The sequence below is a fragment of the Leptinotarsa decemlineata genome, unplaced genomic scaffold (assembly GCF_025532065.1).
Source record: "Leptinotarsa decemlineata unplaced genomic scaffold, Ldec_3_MD MMD2_tig00000199_RagTag_RagTag, whole genome shotgun sequence".
NCBI lineage: Eukaryota > Metazoa > Arthropoda > Insecta > Coleoptera > Chrysomelidae > Leptinotarsa > Leptinotarsa decemlineata.
In genome coordinates this window covers 5,517,332-5,540,368 of record NW_027412544.1, presented here as the reverse complement: position 1 = coordinate 5,540,368, position 23,037 = coordinate 5,517,332, and the positions used below count along the sequence as shown (strand labels likewise).

At 33.2% G+C, this 23,037-nt stretch overlaps 1 protein-coding gene across 1 annotated transcript in view; it reads right to left on the bottom strand.

Annotated features, from left to right (window-relative positions):
- LOC111507925 (uncharacterized) overlaps window positions 1-17,923 on the bottom strand; it is a 47,940-nt gene extending 30,017 nt beyond the window's left edge. The window contains exons 1-2 of the mRNA XM_023163309.2: window positions 17,558-17,923; window positions 6,254-6,610 (exon numbers count right to left, since the gene is read on the bottom strand). Coding sequence (XP_023019077.2) covers window positions 6,254-6,578 — 325 coding nt within the window. The 5' untranslated portion in view covers window positions 6,579-6,610; window positions 17,558-17,923. The remainder of the gene's footprint in view (window positions 1-6,253; window positions 6,611-17,557) is intronic.
- Window positions 17,924-23,037: the final 5,114 nt, after the last annotated feature.

Below are 23,037 nucleotides of genomic sequence, written 5' to 3'. Positions count from 1 at the left end.
TCGTAATACCATAAGTGTGTTACTTTTTGACTCTTCAATTTTCTTCATTTCTCTTCGGAAACTGCCGCGTATGCTATTTATTTTAGCCGTTACAGTTTTTTTTGTAGCATTCGGTTCAATTTCCTGGATTATTTTTAACAAAACCATGTAAGCGCTATCTTTTTTGTTTCTATCTTTATAATCACGATTCTTCGTTTTCCATAAACACGGAAAACTTTTATATGGCTCTATAAAATCAGTCATAAACGCTTTAGAAAAATATCTTAAATCTGATGACATGATTATTTCTGGACAGAGTTTATTACAGTAACTGATCAACCCAAAAAAACCGTGAGACACTGAACTGGACATGTATGCGCACTAAGCTTCATACTTGGCCACACACCGACAATCTTGTTTGCACGCTCAAACTTGTGCATACATGCATTCCGGTCGAATTGGAAAACTTGTGCGACGTACATGTTTGCGATTTTTTCACCACACACTGGCAAACATCAACGCGCAAGCCTGTATGACACACATGTATGATGCACATGTATGCTAGTCTGTGGCCACCTTAATGTACATAAGGAAACCTTGGAAAATATGCAAAGGCGTTGTCTGAAGTTTCTTGCATTTAGAACTGATGGCGTGTACCCTACTAGAGGAACATACTACTCCACACTACTTCAAATATTTGGTTTGCCTTCCTTGAAGCAACCTAGAGTTTCATCAAGTATTGTTATGTTACACAAAAGTTTGCATTGTTTCATTGATGCACCCTCCTTACTAGATCAAATTAACTTCAACGTTACCTCAAGCTTCTACACGTAGACAGATCACTTTCTATACCCCTTCTACTAGATCCAACCTTGGAAAAGTGTCTCTTATAAATTTGATGTGTGAAAATTATAATACCCACTGCAGTCAATGCGATATTTGTTGGACAATTAATTTTGTTTTACTTTTTTCTTTTCCACTTCTTTCAAATACTGTGTGACTTTTAACTGGCCTGTGAATACTGCTTTTGAACCAATGTAAACAATGCATTTCACCAATAAACTGGTATTTAAAAATTCTACGGTGACTGATGAATACACCTATATTTCAATAATGGCTGAAGATACTATAATGTTTCTTGTAAATTTATATTCCGTGTATTCAAAGTATTCATATCAAACTGAAATCTCAATTTTCATATTTTTATACTCACTGAGTATTTCCTCAGCACGGCAGATCCAGCAGTTTTAAGAGATATTTCTTCACTGGTAAAGATTGCATACACGTTTTCATGAAATCATAATATTTTATTAGAAAATATGGATTTTTTGGAATCTTTTTTTGCAATGTAGAGTCTCTTATTCTAGAGTGCCAACTATGTTTCAAATGAATAGATTCATGAATTTCCTGTGAATTGAGTACTTTTAATAATATTCACTTGGGACATAGACAGACAAGACAGATTTATATAGTTTATATGTCCAACGGGATAAAATCTGATGAATACGGTGGCTGAGACATCATTAAGATGTTGTGAGCATTATAGTGTTGCAAAAGCCATGAATTGTTTTTCCACAATACCGAACGTTTTTTTTGTATTGCTTCTCGCAAGCGAGAATACTCCCTATTGATCATACGACCATGTGGCAAGAACTGATGCACTACGCCACGGTAATCGAAGAAAACAATGAGCAAAACCTTGACATTTGATCGAACTTGGCGTGCTTTTTTTTGGTATTGGCTCTCTTGGGCTCTTCCATTGGGATGATTGGATTTTGGTTTCCTCGTCAACTTCTCCAACTCGAAGATTCTCTATAACAATTTTCAACAATTCCATCGGTTGGTTATGTACTGAGACGTCCAGGGCGAGTGTCGTCATTCACATCTTCTCGACCTTCTGTGAGAAGATTGCCTACTTATAAAATTTGTTTGGCAAAATTCACAATCACCGTAGGGCACTGTCAACATTTCAAGTGTTTCTGTACATCTTCTGCACAAAATGTTATACAAATTATTTGATCAATTTTTTCGAAAACAGAAAATCGCCGAACATGCAAAACACTTCTAATTATTATGCCTCTCACCAACAATCATGCTAAATAGCTGAAACTGTGAACATGTGTTCGAGACGAGTGTACCAACATAAAAAAATTAAAAAGGCGCCAACGTAGCCCGCGAAATTTGAACATTCACCTTATTTTTTTATCAGTCCACGTATATACTTCTTCAAACAAATACCTACAGAAGACTATTCATATTTTGAATGGGGATATTTTCTAGTTGTGAGCATATTATTGTTCCGAGTATAATAATTATGTTTTTCAGATCACAATTCAAGGGGACTTTTATTCTTTCCAAAATTCAAAGACGATCATGCTGACAACAGTTGATATTTTGTTTGCTTGAAAAACTTCTCTACAAAACGTTCTATAATCTGGGTTGAAAATCAACCTCAGGAGTGTCTTCTGTTTTATGTATATTCTATCAATTCCACATGCTGATCCCTATACAGCAATATTGCAATATACAATGGAGTAAAATTTTACGTAGTATATTAATATTAGAGATTTGGTATCTGATTTACTTTCGACTGATTTTATGGTTCAGTTTTTTAGTTGTGAACTCTATGTGCTCCTGCCATGTGAAAAGTGAATCAATCATTGTCTTAGAAATTGTGTAGGGGTTGTCGATCTGTAGGACCGTTTTATTTACATTATTGATGAGTTTGTTCCCATAACATCAGCTACTGAATTCTTGGGTATTCATTTACTACAAAGTTTTGCTCGATAAAATGATAGACGTATCATCGGCACAGAGGTAAATTTTGTAATAACTTATGTTATTTGGATGTGGAGTGAAAAATTTCACTGGACCAAGAATAATACCTTGTGGAGTTCCTCTCGTTACAGAATAGTCATCTGATATTGTATTGCTCTGTTTCGCCTTGAAATATCGGTCAGACAAGAAAGCTCATTTATATTGCCTCGGATGCCAATGTTGGAGATTTTCTCAGAAATTAGTTCAATACTCAAAGTATCGAAAGATTTGCTTAAGTCGATCAGTCCCACAACACCTTTTTTCTCATTGATTGAATCATGAATTTCTTGTACCAAGTTGAGTGATTGATAGTTTGGGATTACTTTCATATAACAATTGAAATCACGTGGTTCTCATCAAACTCTACATTGTTGATTGTTTTTCTACATATTTAAACTATTTGAATATTATGTAGATATATATTACTTCCACTTGAGGTGATCACCAAAAAGCACTGGTTTTGGAGTATTATCCCCTTGCCAGTCAGAAATGACTTGGCTTCAGCTTTCCATAACATACAGTAATTGAACATACGGTAATTGAACATACAGGGTGTTAATTAGGTATGTACCATCAATTTAACAGACGATTCTTTAGGTAATTTTAAGAAGAAATGTTCATATAAACATGTGTCCGCAAATCCTTCGTTCTTGAGATACAGGGTTTCGATACGTGATTCAATTTATTAAGTCGACCTAATTGCATATCCCTGGACCTCACAAGGAATAATATGGGGAATCAAATGTTTCTTTTGGAAATTATTATTTTTACAATTTTTCATTACTAATTATGTAACAATAACAACAAATATTAAATAACATTAACATCTAGACTAACGAATTGCACTAAATTAAGTGTTGGAAATGGCCTCCTTCGGCTTCAATACAACCGTCTAGCCGCCGCATCATTGAATTTCGCACTCTTCTGAAAATACCATAAATAATAATCAAGGGTTGCCTGGAAAACGATTGCAGCATTTAATAAACAACTTGACAGTTGTTGTCAACTTTATAAACTTTTAATTTATAATTGTTATAAAAAGTGTGTTTAGTGGTTATTTTTCGAACCATTTTTGTAAAACATGATTCGATTTACTAACAGTGAAATGGCAGATATGCATTTCTGTTATGGAATGGCTCACGGAAACTCGAATGCTGCAAGACGCATTTACCATGAAAGATTTCCTCAGCGTGTAGTGCCTAATAAAAGAACTTTTGTACGTCTCCATGCACGACTTTCTGAAACAGGCAGCTCTAAAAGACCGACGGTTGTCATTGGGAGGCCTGCAACGATACAAACAGTTCAAATTGAAGAAGCTGTTTTAAATGAGATTGAAGTAAATCCTCATACCAGTACTCGGAAAATAGCTGAAGAACTGAATATTACCCATGTCACAGTGTGGCAGATTTTAAGAGCCCAGCAGTTATATCCCTATAACATGTAACGTGTGCAAGCTCTGCCCAGATATTTGCCTGTAAGACTAGCCTTTTCTAATTGGTTACGCGGTAAGCTTGTTTTTCTCGCATTTCAATTATTAACTTCCACAACAATCACATTTGAGCCGAAAACAATCCACACGCCTTGATAGAAAATAATTTTCAAGAACAGTTTTCTTTTGATATTTGGGTTGGAATTGTCGGTGACCATCTCATTGGGCCTCACTTCGTTCCACCCAGACTTAATGGAGAAGAATACCGAAGGTTTTTAGAATTTGTTTTACCTGGTCTTTTAGAAGAAATTCCAGTCATGGAAAGATTCCGTATGTGGTACATGCACGATGGTGCTCCACCACACTTTAGTGTAGTGGCACGGCAATTTTTGATTGAAAAATTACCATAATCGCTGGATTGTGAGAGCAGGCTCACACCCATGGCCACCTCGCTCGCCAGAAATGAATCCCTCAGATTATTTTGCTGGGGACACCTCAAAGCGTTGGTATAAAAAACTGCTATTCAAAATGAAGAGGATTTACGGAATAAAATAAATAATTCATGTGACATAATAAAAAATACGCCAGGTATTTTCAGAAGAGTGCGAAATTCAATGATGCGGTGGCTAGACGGTTGTATTGAAGCCGAAGGAGGCCATTTCCAACACTCAATTTAGTGCAATTCGTTAGTCTAGATGTTAATATTATTTAATATTTGTTATTATGTTTGATATTATATAATTTGCAAAAGTAACATTTAATTCCCCATATTACTCCTTGTGAGGTCCAGGGATATACAATTAGGTCGACTTTTTTTCTCAAAAACTAAGAAAGATACGAAAAAAATTCAGGAGACAAAAAAGTTGTATTTCTAATTGCTCAATCCAATGAAATGATAAAACTTGCACAAAAGTCTGTGGCGTACATTTTTAAGTCAAAAATATTCGTCCAAATCCAGCTCGAGACGCCACTGGACTTAATAAATTGAATCACGTTCGGGCTAAATTAGCTCCTTAATGTTTTAAATACCATTGCCAAATTACAACAAAATTAGGTAAAGGATATTTACGATATTTACGAATAACTTTTTTTTATTTTTATTTTAACTCCCTGTATCTTGAGAACAAAGGCTTTGCGGACCCATGTTTATATTAACATTTCGTCTTAAAATTACCTAAAGAATCGTCTGTTAAATTTATGGTACATACTTAATTAACACCCTGTATAAGGCTAACAATGGATAACCACTGCTGCATATGATGACAAAGTTATGAAGTACTCCACAAATACACAATCACATTGTTTGAAGTATCCAAATACGTGTTATGATTCACACGTTAAAAGCTAAATCCTTGTTAATCCTTAGCTCGCACAAGTTTCGACTTCTGAGGGTTTTCCTTCGTAGGGGTGCGACAGCTGGTTAACGGAAAAACAGGTTTCAAACAGATTTCAAACTTCAAGGTTATGAAATAGGTCAGTAGATTTATCAACAGTAGGTAATGCAAATTTTGACTAGATGTAGGTACATTATTGCAAAGGCAATCAGCAGATTTTTTTTAAGATTCGCTGTGTAATTTTCAAGAAAGTACTTATTATTATAACCAGAAAGACCGCTATAGTAACTTTATTAGAAGTATGAAAGCAATACAAATTGAAATATTCTGATTGACATCTACTAAGTTAACCACCCATTGTTTACACATTTCGGTGACAGACACTACTATGATAAACAAATACTTTAACTGATCTAATACAGAATGAATAACATTTTCTCAATATACAGTCAATTCTACAGTCAAATATTCATATAATCACATTTTGAAAAATTTGCGAAGAAAGTTGTAATTCATAATTGTCAAATTGAAAAAAATTTGATACTCAAATCAATAGATTGTCTCCGAACCTATTTTCTTCGCTCTATTTTTTTCACCACCCAAATATTTTCACGATTTTTAGATCCTTAGATGAAAATTTGATAAATATCTCCTCCCCAATTTAAATTTTCAGCAAAAAATCAGAGAGGATTACCTGGTTTTCTGTATTGCCCCATATGTCCAATCTCCGATTTTCTGAGCCCAGTGGTATTTTTTATCTCGTTCTCATTTTCGGCTTCTCCTTCATTATCTTTAGTACTCTGGCTGGAAGAAGAGGTTAATCTCAGACGGTTTAGAATTGTTTTTGGACTAGAATGAACACTTGATGATTTTCGATTGTCCTTTTTCAAGGTTTCCACTTTGCTTTCAACTAATGTATGAAGTATTGCTTCTAATCTTGCCACTTTGACGACCGAGTTGTTGATTCCTTCTTTAATGCAGAGATCTTCCGTTGATACCGCTTTGTCCGACATATTCATTATTTCATTTGTGCCTTCAGTCTATATGTGACCTGAAAAAAAATATTAACAGTTTTGTGATTTCGTCAGTTTTGAAATTCGGTATGAAAAAAAGTATCTGCTCTAAATATTTTTCAGTTTTGGAATTGAATTCCATGACAAACTTTTCGGGCAATATATAAATTCGATTCTATAAAAATATCAATTGAAGTCACTAATTTCACATGTAATTCAAAATATCTAACTCAATCATTATGCTTTCGAAAATGATAATGGAAAATTGTACAATGATTAATTTTTTGTTTGATAAGATAATGTACTGAAATAGTCACAAAATTTATATTGGCCAAACCGGCAGAACTTTCTCTAAAAAAATAAAAGAACATAGAAGCAGTTTTTTTGAATGTGAACATCAATTCAACATTTGCAAACCATCTTTTGAGCGAGTTCAATCGTGATTACGACTCATTAGAGTCGAATTTGAAAGAGAAATGTTCTGAACTCATTTTTTAGAAAGCTTAGAAATCAATAGATTTAAGAATTCGGAAATATTGCTCAACAACCATAGAGCTTTCAATAATTTTCCTTCATTTGATTTGTTTTTTGACGTTGGAATATATAGGTAATTAGGGTAGATCCTAATCAAGGTATTTTGAGGTCTTGAGTATTTTTTGTATTTATCACATGTCCAGTTCAATGAGTCGTTCCTAAAATGGTAAAAATATATTGGGTGATATTGAGAAAATAAATTTAAATTGAAAGGGGTATATTTTCACAGGAGATTAATTTTTGAGAAAGAAAGGTTTTGGCTTTCAAGTTCTCTATCTTTATACAGAAAAAATGTGGAAATCTTCCGAAGAAAGAAAGCAATTTTTGATGATGATGAAGAAGTAGAAAGCCAAAACCTGTCTTTCCCTAAAATCAATCTCTTCTAAAAATATGCCCTTCCAATTTTACAAAATTCCTATGGCTGGGATTGAATCAAATGAAGGAATGAATGTCATCGCTAACTGTCATCGATGACAGTTGGTAGATCCAACTCATTCGTGACATTAATTAAACGAATATACGAGGAACTTTGGAAAGATTTTCAAGGAACTAGGTATGAAGGTGGTTTCTAAAACAATTCATACACTACAGAGCCTTTTGGGAAGTCCAAAAGACAATTTACGAAATTGAATGTAAGGACTGCGATGCAAAATATTGTGGACAGACAAGAAGATCTATTGAAGTAAGATATAAGGAACACATAGCACACTTAAAATATGGAAGACTTGAAAAATCAGCAGTCGCCCATCATATTTTGCAACAAAACCATTCCATAGACTTTCAGTTCATTAAGATTAGTTAGACAAGTTAACAACAACAGTCAACTAGATGCCTATGAAAGTGTAGAAATAAGTAGACACAATAATATTATCGATAACGATGACAGACCTATACAAAAGAGCATACTATATAGCTTGTTAAAATAAAATAAAATAATGTTGTTGGGTTTACTGATTACTACATAAGGACACATTGCAAAAATAAATTTGGATAGGTAATATTGTGAAATTAATTTTTATTTAGCTGAAAATAGTTTTATATAAACATATATTGTAAAATATTAGTAAGGCAAAATTGAACAATTAATTTAGGTTGGTATACCTGTATGGTTGGTACGCCTGGATGGTTTATTTGAATGGGTTACCTATATAGCATAAATAGGGTTAGCTCGCATTAGTTTCTAGTTTTAATCTTCCTCTTTGAAGATGATCACTTGGTGATCGAAACACGTGTCGAGGTGTTAAAAATAACGATTTGGTGTTGGGAAAAAATCCCAGTAATATTCATTACTACACCAAAGGTTCCAAACAGTGCATCATAAGTAACGATATAATGTTTGTCTTCAGGAAATTATTAAATGTTTCGCCATTTTGTAGTAGGTGAAGATATTGACTTCATATTCTAGGTTTGTGAAGTATTCGCTGAGCCAAATTTCAATTTTTTGAGTTGACCTGTTCAAAAAATAAAAGGGGGGGCATTGAAGAAATGGCACCGAAATTATTCAATATAGTTGTTGATTTGTAGTATGAATGTATTTTTTTTTTGAAAAAAATCTTCGAAACGTTTTTTTTTTGGTACATCAAGCCAAAAGAGGTATTTTGATATCTTAACAGTTTAATATCCACTATACATATTCATTATTTTACATTATTTTATTCTTTTGTTATTTTATATTATCATATTCCTGTATTACTTCCAATTAGATATTATGATTTTCCATAACAACTGTGTCATTGTACGTTCGCACTACTGTATAACATTGAAAAAACGAAACACAACATTTGAAATGGAAAGGAATTTATGATCCTCAAAACATGAAAGACAGGAATAACAACTTCAAATTTACTAGTTGACTTTATTCTAATATATTGTTTTTCTTCAATCGTTTCTGTGTGTACTTTTCATTACTCCAGAGCGATTTAATGTTTCTGTGAAATAGCATAAAATTTGTAAACAGTCAACATATTGATGAGTTTACATGAAAAATTTCAATATCGAGTTTTCCAGTAGAATGAATTTAGATAGTTTACGATGTTACTGAAATATGAATGTGTCATTAACGTTTCTCAATGGAGCAGGCCAATTTATCAGCAGAAAAATATCAGTACCTATAGCATGAACACTATTTTTATAAAAAAACAAACTTTAATATTTTGAGGTAGTATCTGAAACAGCGGAAATTTCATCAGAACATTATGAATATTAGCTCTGTTGAGTTTTTGAACGTCTCTTACGCTTATATCTATTTTAATTTGTAGCAAGAACAACGACCTTGTAATTCAATGTTACATACTATTTAAAAATGACCAGTGTTGACCAAAAGTTTTGTATTTGGAATGTTCTACTAGAATGATTTCAATAGTAGTAGTAATAGATTACATAATTAGTGGAGTGCCGAATCCAGAGCCTGCCAATGAATCTTCATAAAAAATGTTGGACTGTATTGTTAAGAGCTCAAAAAAATTAAAGAGGCAAGGTAAAAAATTTTTAGAGCAATGATTTCAATTTTATACCTAATAAATGGAAATTTTCATGGTAATTTTAAGGTTAATGTATTCATATTCCGCAAAAAATATCGAGTTACACCAAAAAAATTATTATGAACTATATATACATTATAATATTATTGTTCATTGTTCATTTTCACGAAAACACTGTTGTCAGGATGTGATATTATATATGTTATCATCTTCTATTTGAATCATACACACGCAGCTAAATGATCATTAAATAACGGACAACGTGTTTCATTCATTGGTCAAAATTCCTGCTAATGAAATGTATTCAACAGCATCAATGTTTATTGAATGAATATAAAAAAATTGATTTATAGTCTGCGACCAAATCTTATAAATGGAAACGTTGCGTACACAGATCTGTTTTGTGGAACGACAGATTGAATTTGCCGTACGATAGAGAGAGCTTAACATTCATGAACATTATAGTTGAATAATAAGTAGAGTAAATAATAGGTTCGTTCCAACCTTGAGTCACAAACAGATTTCCAACTGTTTGTAAATCGTTGACAACGCACATGTCTGGTAAATATTGGTTTCTGATTAATTTGAAATTTCTGATTGGAACAGCTGATAGTTCAACTGAAGTTTGGCATGGAATTTCAACATAACCTTCAAAAATAATTTGGGAAAGAAAGTTTTTGGCTTTCTACTACTCCATCTTAATACAAAAAAAGGGATGAGGAAATATTCCAAAGAAAGGAAGGAAGTAATCAATTTGAATGTGTAGATCATGCAAAGAAGTAACTTTCAGACACAAACTGAAAGAATATCCTCCTGAAACAGCTACTTTCATATAAACATTGAATTACACGAAAGAAAATAATTCTTTCGAAACAAATACTTCTATATGAACACTGAATTATACAGAAGATACTTTTCTCTACTCAGTTTGTATTTCAAACATTCCACAACGAATGTCATTCCCAAAAATATAACCCCTTCAATTCTTTAAAAATAAATCTAATCAAGTGTATATCTGGAGAGTAAAAGAAGGTTGCAGTATTTTATATCTCTATTCTATTTACTTATCAACATGAAACTGGGAGGTCACCGCAATAATTAATTTGTGTAATTAAAGATGTTCATATTATAGGTTCACTTAAAGAATTCCCAATTTTTCCTGCGCCAGCAAATACATAATTTATTTTATAACAATTTTTGCAGGTTATGTTGTTTGTAAGTTGCATGAACATAAAACAGAAACAGTAATACGGAATACGTATGCGTCAGATTGATGGTTAGAAGATAATCCTCAAACCATTCTGATAGATTTCGAACAGGTTTGAATCTTGGATGGAACAGAAAACTGATAGTTTACTGATGGTTGGAAACTCACGTTGGAACGCAATCACATTACTGCGCAGAATCCTGACTGTCATAAACTGTTTCTGACGCTGGTTGGAACGAACCTATTATTAATTTTTATTTCTTTGAGCTGTTATTATAATTTAAATATTTAGGTCTGTTTCAACACTGATGACAGTTTTCGAATTTCTGTTATAAAAACTCCTTATTTGGAAATTACTTTTTCAATAATATAATAAATAATGATATTTTTGTATAATATTCACCCTAGATAAACATAAAAGAGTAATAATACAGATTCTATAGATTTTATCCATTCCTAAGAAGTTATAATGTAGTCGACGTCACACTATCAGGTATATACCTACATTTCTAGGAAAAGGATTAACAGTAAATAAAAAAGAAATTTTATATCAGATAAAAACCAAGGGATCTGTTTAAGGACTGAAACAAGGGAAATATCATTATCAATTAGTTTAATTTTGTGTTGTGAAATGTGAGCAATATCTAAATAAAGAGCAGTCCCAGCAAACGCAGACGCGCTAAATGAGAATATAACTGAACAATGATGTTCGTTGTCGAACTGACATTTTTTGCCGTTTTTATAAACAAAAAATAACTTAACAAACCTTATCGGGTTGTTGGAATTGCCATATATCCGCCATATGGCAAAAAGGAATATTTCTAGAAATATCGATATTAATGGGTTTGTCTCCAAAAAATTATTAAATGTTTCGTTATTTTGTATTAGGTGAAAATATTGACTTCATATTCTACGGTTGTGAAGTATTCGACAGGAGCTTCAAAATGGTGTGTCACAAGACCCCCCCTTTCTATTTATTTTTTTCCCAGATGGCGTTCAGTCGCCATCTTGAGAGTTTCATCTGGCAATTTCACTTCAAAATAAAGTATTCCAGCATTAATTTCATTATCCCAAATTTCTAGTTTTTAGTTGACTCGTTCAAAAAATAAAAGGGGGGGGAGCATTAAAGAAATGCACTGTATATTCCCTCACAGTCACAGTGGGGGAAGCCAAGAAGTGTTCTTCAGGACCGGAAAATAAATATCGATCTTATGACGAGTTTGACCCACTCTCCTGCCATGAGTGCCATGTTACCTGTGAGCGTTTACCCATTTCTCTCACCCTGACAACGTACATCATGAATTTATTCTAGACTATTCTAGAGCTTCGTAAATTATTAGCTCACACAACTATTCTCTCAATTTGATACACAGGCTGTGTTAAGAATTCGTACTCCACTGATTTTTTATTATGTTCGAAAATAGAACGTTTCTAATAATTGCAATCGGTTAATGAAACATATTTTTGATCGTGACTGCATCTTTTTCAAATTGATAAATTGCTAGATAGCTGCAATAAAATCGTCAGTTTCGATTGCGGATTAATCACATATTTTTTACTGGAATCGATACTGTTTTGGCAGCAGAATACTTTTGTAGGGCACTTTTCTGAAACGTAGTACAGAAATTGTAAATGTATTGCAATAATTAAATGTTTTTGCTACTTTTATGTTCTCTAGAAAAAAGTGTTTTCCAGTGTGATTGAAATTTTAACGTCACCAAAATTTAGTGCCTTTGTTACCATATCACTCAGATGGCTGCAAGTTAAGCAGCAGATAGGACAGGAAAATAAATATTAAAATAGTTGCAGAATAAATTAGTAGTTACCCCGATTTCAAATGGAATTAAGTTCAACATTAACTCTTCACAATAGTGGGAAGATCATGCATAGAGGTTACCTTCACAAACAAATTGGAATTAAAAGTTCTTTCGGAACAACTACTTTCAAATAAACATATGAACGAAAATTCAGTTTTCATATTCGGATTGTACTCCAAACATTCATGGAAATGCTACATAATATAATATATGAAAGAGTTACGATATGCAATTTAACTTACATGGAATTATCTAATGCTAAATGAAGGACTTCGATGTTTGGGAATGAGACACTTGTCTCATTACTTTTACTTCATCAGCACCGTTCTGGATAATATTACAAGATGAAGCACTTGTTCATGTCACGGATGACCCACATTTACTTACTTTGCCTATTTGATTTAATCCCAGTCACAGGCAATCTTGTTTGGATTGAAGGGGGTATATTTTTAGGAAAGATAAGTTTCTGGGGAAAGTTTTTAGCTTTCACTTCTCTATCTTCCTACAAAGATAGGATGTGAAATGTCCAAAGGAAGGAAGAAAGCAATTAGGTTCATTAACTCTCCACAAAGATGTGTAGATCGTGCATAGACTTTCAGATACGAACTAGAAGAAAAAGCCCTTCCGCAATAACTACTTTCACATGAACATTGAGTTACATGAACGAAAAATACTTTCATAATATAGACATTGCCAAAAACTAATCTCTTCTACGAATATACCCGTTTCAATTGAAATAAACCCCATTTTTCCATGTATGTTATAAAACATGTCGACCTTTCTGACCGGCAGCCCCCGTTTTAAGAGACGGGAACTCCTGCTAACAAGATTTAATCCTGGGTACTTATACAAAAAGCTAATGAACGAAAGTCATTTTTCGTGGAGGAAAATCAGTTTTTTATTGACTTTTTTGGGTATTGTCACCTTCCATGAATAAAAATTATGTATACAGGTCTCATATTTTTCATTTTTTTTTTCAAAAACTACAACTCAAGATTTGATCTCCACAAACTTTATTTGAAAAATATAATCACAACATGTTTCGCTAGCAGAGTAGCTTTCTCATACACTTGAGAAAGCTACTGTGCTAGAGAAACATGTTGTGATATATTTTTTAAATAAATTTTGTGGAGATCAAATCGTGAGGTGTAGTTTTTGAAATTACTATGGATCTTCATCAAGTAAAAGATAATAAAAAGATATTTTTACAATGGGGATCAAGCATTTGCGGTAAATTTTTATGTGCACGTGAGAATATTGAAAAAGTGAAATTAATAATATTTTGTTTCGGTGTGGGAAAAGTATTTTAAATAGATTTATTTTACGCCAAAGGTCCAAAGATAGATTCTATCTATCAAGTTTAACAGAGAAAAATTATTCGAATCGATTTGGTAACTGTGTGGCAAATGTATCGACGTACCTAGTTTATTTATTTTGACTACTACTGACCAAATTGGTTGTTACTATCAAATTGACGAGCGATGGACTGTATATCGACTGAAATTAATGAGGTGCACACATCTATTATATTTAACTGTTAATATTGGCCAAAAACTAAACATACAGAGAAAACAGTTTATATTAATTCAGTAAAAATCTCTCAATGAATTTCAGCGGTGAGATAAAACTACTGGATGTGGAGTTTGAGGAATTAAATAACATGTTGCGTATCCAAAACAGAAGGAAGACGACACTTTGATTCTTAGTGGATACTTCTGGAAATAAATGATTTAATTGCACTGAATGTACCTGATATCTCGAAATCATTGAAAGATACGAGTCACTGAATTAGCAAATGCAGCATCATTAAACTTATTACTTGGGAAGTCAAGAAAACAATACGAAATGAGTAGTCATTTTCGTTTCAAAAAGTGAGTTGTTCAAAAAATAAGATGAATGTTTCGCGTACATTCGATTAGCGATTTTTTTTGTAATTTTTTATATCGGTGCATTCGTCTCGTTTATATGTTCACGGTTTCAGCTGTATAGCATGTTCGTTTTGTTGGTTAGAGGCATAAATGTTGGAAATGTTTTGCGTGTTCGGCGATTTTTGCCATCGAAAAAATGTATCAAAGAATTAGCATCAAATTTTGTGTAAACTTGAAATGTTGACAGTGGCATACGGTGATTGTACTCCGAATCAGAAACATGTTCACAAGTGGTACAAGCTTTTCACACAAGGTCGAGAAGATGTGAATGACGACGCTCATCCTAGACGCCCCAGCACATCAACAACCGATGAAAATGTTGAGAAAGCGAAGAAAATTGTTAAGGAGAATCATTGAATCACTATTTTTTCTAAAATTTTGGCCATGAAGCATATGGCAGCGAAGTTCATTCCAAAATTGCCGAGTTTTGACCAGAAAACCGTCGTATGACCATCGCTCAGTAATTGTTGAATGACGTCAACGGCGATCCAGATTTGCCTAAAAAGGTTATAACTGGTGACGAATCATGAGTACTTATATGGTTATGACATCGAAATCAAAGTCAAATCGTCCCAATGAAAGAGCCCAGGAAAGCCAAGACCAAAAAAGCACGCAAAGTTCAATCACTCACTGTTTTCTTCGAATACTGTGACGTAGTGCATCAGGAGTTATTGCTAAATGGTTGTACGGACAATAAAGATTATTATCTTGAAGTTATACGCCGCTTGCGAGAAGCATTACAAAGAAAACATCCGGTATTATGGAAACCGTAGGTTCTGGTAAATACCTGCCGGCGGTATGTACCTCTCTTTGATATAGTCTTCAGACAAGTTTTGATATCTATCAGAGTATTGGTATAGTCGAAGTAACCGATATAGTAATTCTTAAAGCTTCGGAGAACTCAAAGGCCAAAAAAACCAATACAAAGGAATAATGCCGCTACGAATTAGTCCACGTGGACTGAAGAATTGGCGGTTCGTATTGGACAATTTTTACTAACCGAGTTTTATGATTGGCTGAAGAGTCATAAAATTAAATTTGAAGTCATGTCACGGTGACCAATAGAATGTGAGGATGGTTAGAAGAGTCGTGTTGTCAATGTTCAGTTCAGGAACTGATCGCGATTTGAGTGATGAAATTTGATATTGGTGTTATAAGTTATAATTACTTAAAATTTCTGTTATTTGTTTAAAATGTGGCGTCCTTGGACAAGTACTAATAGTAATAACGAGTGTGATAACAACGCATACTTTTTCCTGTGTAGTGATTCCAATAGCGCTGGTGAACAATGCGAAAAAGAGATACCAGTGAATAAGATTCGGATGCATTGGAATGTTGAAACACAGAGAGTATGTTTCACAATGTATATAAGAATCTACATATCAAGTTTGGTTTCGAGGGAAAAAAACTATTACAAGCAACATCAAATTTGACCGAAATTCCTTTCTCAACTGTACGTAAAATAATCAAAAACAAACCTTATGAACGCAAGACGCGATTTGATGCTTGATTACCAAAACCTTTAGATGTTTATCTAATAAAATCATTAAAAAAAAACAATATACGACTGTTGCGACTCTTTCCATAACGTGAAGCAGTTATGGAAAGCAGAAGAATAGTGGAATTGCGTAACAAATACTTAGAACAAATAACTAAATATAGACAAGAACAACGGCAAATTTTCTATTTGAATAAAACTTGGTATGACACTCACGACACAGTTACGAAAGGGTGGACTGATGTTTCGACTGGTTCGAGAATGTGTACGCCTATCATGTCTGCAAACAAAGGATCGCGACTAATCATTGTGCATCGCGGAAGAAGTAAAGGATGGGTTCCGAATTCTTTGAAATTAGGTGGAAAAAAACTTGAGGATTGCAATGTTGACTATCATAAGAACATGGAAGCTAATACTTTTGAGGAATGGTTTGAAAACACATTGACCCCAAATTTGAATGCGAATAGTGTAATAGTTCTTGACAACGCTTCCTATCATTCGCGACAGCTCATCAAAGTACCGAATAAAAATTCGAGGAAAGATGAAATACAAAGTAATTTGAGTTGAAAATACTATATGGAGATTGGACACTTTCCATATCAATGGTGGAAATAAATTCATTATTTATTTAAATGACGACAGTGATAGTGAAACGGAGAATATGGAAGAGGAATTATCAGATTTTATCACTCGTTATTTTCTTATTACTCAATATATTGTGATTTTTATTAACTTACATTTGTATGATCACCTACGTGTAAATAAAATTCTATAAAAAGACTTGAACTGGTCATTTTGATATTATATGATATTCTTGCATATTTCAATCAAAATATTTCACTGGTTTTTTCACACTAGATACTTGATAGAATTCACCTAAATGATAATAAAATAATACTTTAAAAATTATCAAAATATTTTATCTAACAAAAAAGTCAGCTCGGCACATATCAACAATAAAATGTTACGTAAATTCAGTAACAAGTCTAATTGGTTTGGTCCTGATTGAATTTGAAGTCGAAAAGTTTACAAGAAAGTGAATAATAGATATTTTCTTTCAATTTTATCAACAGGATCAGCATCCTTTTATGTCTAACCTCAGGATACCCACCAGTTTTCAAAACATTTTTTCAACTAATTGAATTACTGTAACTGTTATCAAACACAAAAAAGCAACAAAAAAGCTTATTTTTTGTAAATGACCCATTTCTATTTTTGATGGTTAATTAACAAAAAAATAGATTTAGAATTTAACCTTTCAATTTATCTACCTATATAAATTAACAACGGATATTACATCAACAGGTTTCATCAAGTGTGAAAAATAACATTCATTGAGATATATTCAAGATTTTTTCGACGAATACCTTCAGAGTTAATTTGGTCTGAATTAAAAACAAACATTTCAAATGTTGGATAAACGCACTTGACAGGATAAACATATTACATTTTGCCAATCAAATCTCAAAATACTTATCCGCTTGAACTCAATTGTTCTAAAACCCAGAAACAAACACTAACCTTTCAAATGCGATATTCCATGAGTCAAATTTTGTCACAAAACAAAATTACATTTTGAACACCTCGTCAATTGACACTTTCACTATTCCAAAATAATGAGTTTTCAGAGAGTCAGTTTCACCCCGCGGAATCTCTACAAATTTTTGTATACGAATGTGTGTTGTGTGCGTGAGATTTTGTTCCAGACTTCACATCCAGACTCCCGGATGGCTGATGCTCTGTAATTTACGGAGGGCTCACTTCGATCCTGGGTGGCGCTGACGGAAAGAGAAACACCCCAAATTCTGAATGTAAATGTATAGGGATAAAACATATAATCGAATAAATTGTGGTTGCCATGCGAAATGTTTCATTTGGTGGGTGGGGTTTTTTTATTGTCAAAAAACCAACATTTCAATATTTTTATTTCATTTGGTTGTAGACCGTGAATGAGGCAAATATTATCGTGATAATTAGGTCAGGTACGTTCATGTGCCCAACTCAAAGGCGGATCCGGAATCTTGGCAAGGGGTTTAGTTTACGGAATCGAAGACTGGGGTGTTAGCCTCTGGTTTTTGGGTAGGTTAAGTTAACAACTCTTTGAGATCAATTGGCCTTCGCCTTAATGAATGTTTGAGAGCAAAAACCTGGATTCGAATTCACTATATATCAAGGCGACCAACTTAGCATTGAAAAATGTTATTAAAATGTTGACATATATCTAGTGGAATTCAAACAGAAATTAGATACTATATTTTAGAAAAATCGAATTGAAATGTGTCTCGACTAGTATTCCAATCTGGCTCTTTTGTTCTCTAGATAGGCGCCTTTACCAACTACTGTATCGGAGTCACCAAGCAGAATAACGGCCGAATCACATCCGTAATCCAGTCCTTCGTAGTGTTAGTGTCAAGAGGGTGAAATTTGTTGATTATAACAAACTTAACAACTAATCATGCTTCGAAAATTGATTTATTATTTCATTCTAGAATCGCTCACATATAGGTAGTAGCATCATCAGCATTTCATAACATGAATATCATAACATAAAATAAATCGAACATAAATACAACAGAGACATTTCATCCTCTGTAATATAATTATTAAAAGGGGGATTTTCGTATGCAGACATAAATAAAGAAAAACTGATTAAAAAAATGTGACCCGACCTATGTGTGAGCCATACTACAATGAAATGATTAATTTATCTTTGGAATAATGAAGTTCTGTAGTTGAGTTCATCATAATTAATAATAGGGGAGTCCAAGCGAGGATTTCGGGATTTACTAAAGCGCGGCAGATTAATATACAGGGGGATACCTTGAACTCGATTAAGTACCTCCACCAAATATGAGCCCCATATATAAGGCCGCCTGTGAGGGATAAAGGATCAGATTGGTAAAAAAATTGATCACCAGAAATCCTCGAGCGTGTCAGATTAAGGTAGGGTGTCTTAATTACCTGCTAAAAAGTATATATTCCAGCAATCTGACAATTTGAGAGTGACTAAATAAAGGGGAGGGGAGCAAAGTTGTAAAAAAATAACGTCATTTCGACATTTTTGAGCGTAGATTTTTTTTTATTTTCAAGGAAATGATTCAAGAATAACGAAACGACAGTAACGTTAATTAAAAATAAAAGTGGTAAAAAACATAGAAAGTTTCAATTCTCTTTCCTTCATTAATTAATCAATTGATAATAAAAATTAATTTTTTGAGCATTTTTTTAAAATTATTTTCTTATAAATACAAGTATTCCACTTTAAAAACATACACTTATGTATTTGCATGCCATTTCCTGAGATTTTCAATTAATTAAGTTCAATGAATTAAACTTTTTTTTAATAGTGTTTTTGTCAGATTGTGCGAATCCCTCTAGATAATCGTCGAATTATGAGACAGCACGTCTAAAACATAAAGATGAACCATATATATCTTAATCTGACGCGCTTGAGTATTTTAAAATGGCGAATGTTTTTGCACATTATAATAATGGTCTCGAGTTTGCGTCAGATCGAAATCATCAGATCATTGAATGAGAACTTTTTTTTTGTTGCACTTAACACCCCCCTTAGAAAACCTGAATCGCTCGATTAAATTTTTTTCTTTTCACTATTAACCCTTACGTATAACCACCCGCATCATGCAAACAATCAGATTAACATACGAACATTATTAAAAATACGTAGGACATTGATGCTATCAATATCTGACGCACTCGAGTTTGTCCATGCAACAGTATTTTTTTACATATATAAAATTCTAGACCGGTTTGTGACCTACCTGAACAACATCCATCCCGCATCCAGTTCACTACCGAAAGAGAGGAGAACAGGCAGCTACCTTTCCTAGACCTACTCATAACACGAAAACCAACTGGCAACTTGGGTTATACAGTTTACCTAAAACCCACACACACCAACCGCTACCTACAAGCAGCATCACACCACCACCCTACCCAGCTACAATCCGTAGCCAACACGTTAATATCCCGCAGTTTTCGCCTAACAGAACCAACAAACAGGGCAACAGAATTGGGGGAGACAACCAAGGCTCTGCGACAAAATGACTACGGACCAAAGATCATTCAAAAGGCCATCGACAGACAAAGAAGAACCAAAAAAACATCCACTAGATCGACAGAAGACTCTCCACACGACAGACAATCTGTGACACTACCTTATATCAAAGGTGTGACCGACAAAATCGGGAGAATACTAAGACGTAAAAACATTCGGACAACCTACAAACCGCACAAAACGATATCCAGTTGGCTGCCCAGACCGAAAGAGAGAATTTCCCTAGAAAACCAAGGAGTATATAGCATCACATGCGAGGACTGTGGACAACAATATATCGGTCAGACCAACAGACGTATATCTGCCAGAACCCAGGAGCACAAAAACTCGATAAGAACAAAACAAACCTCCTCAGCCCTCTTTCAACACCATCTACAAACAGGTCACAAGATTAATTTTGAGTCCACAAAACAGATAGCACAGGTGCAAAACCCAAGAATTCGACAAATCAGGGAAGCTATCGAAATCGAAAAGCAAGGCCTCATCAATAAAAGGGATGACTCACTAAACATCCGAAGGATTTGGAAAACAGTAATTAAAAACAACCCCCAAAGACAACCACAAATTGATAATGAACCATCGCAGGTAGGAGAACCGCCAGAAGCCATTAACAACCTTCAGGTAGAAAAACAGGTAGGAGAACTACCAAAATCCATCAACAACCCTCAGGTGGAAAAACAGGTAACAAATCCATACAACTTACCACAAGAAGAACCTTACATCAGTTACACCTCTCGAAGCGAAGCAGTAACTCGTCTTGATAATGCCATCTGAGATGATGGCGAAACGTCGACTATCGAATAGTACACAACGGATGAACACCCGGAAAAACAACACATCATATATATATATATATATATATATATATATATATATATATATATTTATATCCCTAGCATCATTTTGCGTCCATCAATAGGCTCGGTACATTACATTTTGCTTCCGTGACTATTTTACGTCCGTATATCGGACGCAAAATAGTCATCGTAAATATCTCTCTAGATAAACGACCGAAACCAACCATATTACAGATTTCCAACGGATATATTCATAGCTTGTTTCTGGTTGAGATAATTTTCCTTCTCCCCTTACCAGATGTCAGTAATAGACAATTCAATGGAAGTAAGTTAGTGCCAAAAATGAAAGTAAATATACATTTTTAGTTCATCATAAATCCGATTGGGAGCGCGAGCGTTATATACATAATGTATATTTTCATTTCACTCCACGCATTAAAATGACTCCTATTTGACCAAAAGTCGTGGCAACCCTGTAATACCCATTAAACGTGACTTCGGGACTCCCAGATCAGAATTTCCATATATTTGTATTGAAGTCTGAAAAGTTGAAGTTGATAAACTATAAAAAGGTTATAACAAAAGCATAAGCAGTTAAGATAACATTATAAATTTGATCATTACCGATTGAAGTTCCAAGGTTTGTCAATTCTGCTCGAATTGAAATTCTTAATGAAGTACCTAATATACTCATACTCCAAAAATAAAATATAAAGTTTCAATATTTTTATAAGTCGAGAATAACCATTTGTTCGGTGGAATGGCTGAGAATAAGCAATAAATTGTAAATTTATTTACGAAATGAAAATGTATGCCAGTCTTATAGTCAAAAATGATTTTAAATTACAAATTTGGAGGTGAGAATATATAAGAACATAGGAATTAATGTAAAAGTAATTAAATTTTGTTTTAGTACAAAACAATTTTCAATTAAACTATCAGTGATCAGTCATTTAGGTAAAAATCCTAGAAAAGGGGGTAAACATCCCAAATAAAAAAAATTATAATAAAAAATGATTTTCTTTATTTATACTAATTTATTGAATACATAAATTGTTTTAAATGAAAAATTTGCAGAATTTCAAATATATTAAAAATAATGTCTATTAAAATTAGAGATTAAATTCAGAAATACCAAAATCAAATTATTTTTATAAATAAAATTCTTGCTAATATTTGAGCTATATGACTAATAGAGGAATAAGATAAAATATTTCGTAATCTAATTTGATTTAATCCTAAAATTCCTCTCACTATAGCAGAAATGAAAACAAAAAATTAATTGTATTCAGATTATACGTTGAAATAACTATAGGACTCAATTTTTGCTAAGTTAATCGAGTAAATGCTATTTCTGCTATTCCAATTTCCACTAGAAGGGCTGAATTCAATATTAAATTTATGAAAAAAATTGAAATTTCTGAAAATGAATTCATTTAAATTATTTAATATCAAAGTTGAAAACAAAACAACTACAGATACCAATCTTTGCGTGATAAATTATTTTATTTCTGATTCAGGGGGGTATATTCTTTGCGGAGATTTCAATAAGGAAATAATTGAAAGAAAATCAATTTCCAAACCAATCCATATTCCAAATCAAGAATATGTAGAAATAGCAATCAGAGCACCAAAAATTGAAAAGGAAAAAATAATAATTTGAATATATTAATAATTATGAAGAAAAGGGGTGAAACCTTTATCAATGGGGTATGGATCCAGGAGCTTAATTAGCTTATCTTTATACATTTTAGTATTCAATGTACACAAATTTTTGATATTTGTAGAAATGGGTAATGCCATTGAATGTAATTTACGAGAGTGTGGTGGTGGGCAATTTCACACATGATTGATTCTATAAAAATTATTCTTTTGTCAGGTATCGCGCATTTTTGGCTAATTTATTATATTAGAGAAACTCTATGACGGGGATTTTCCCCTATGTTTTCTTATACTTTTTCTTATAACTCATACCAAGGCCTTTATTAGAAAAAGCTTATGTAATTTTTTTATGAACTTTTGCTGCATAGTTTTTTCTGGTAGTTTATGTTTATTTTCATAGGAATTTTCCAGTAAAAACTTTTCATCAGGAAAAGTCCTGAGAAAAAAGAAACAAAAAAATGCAA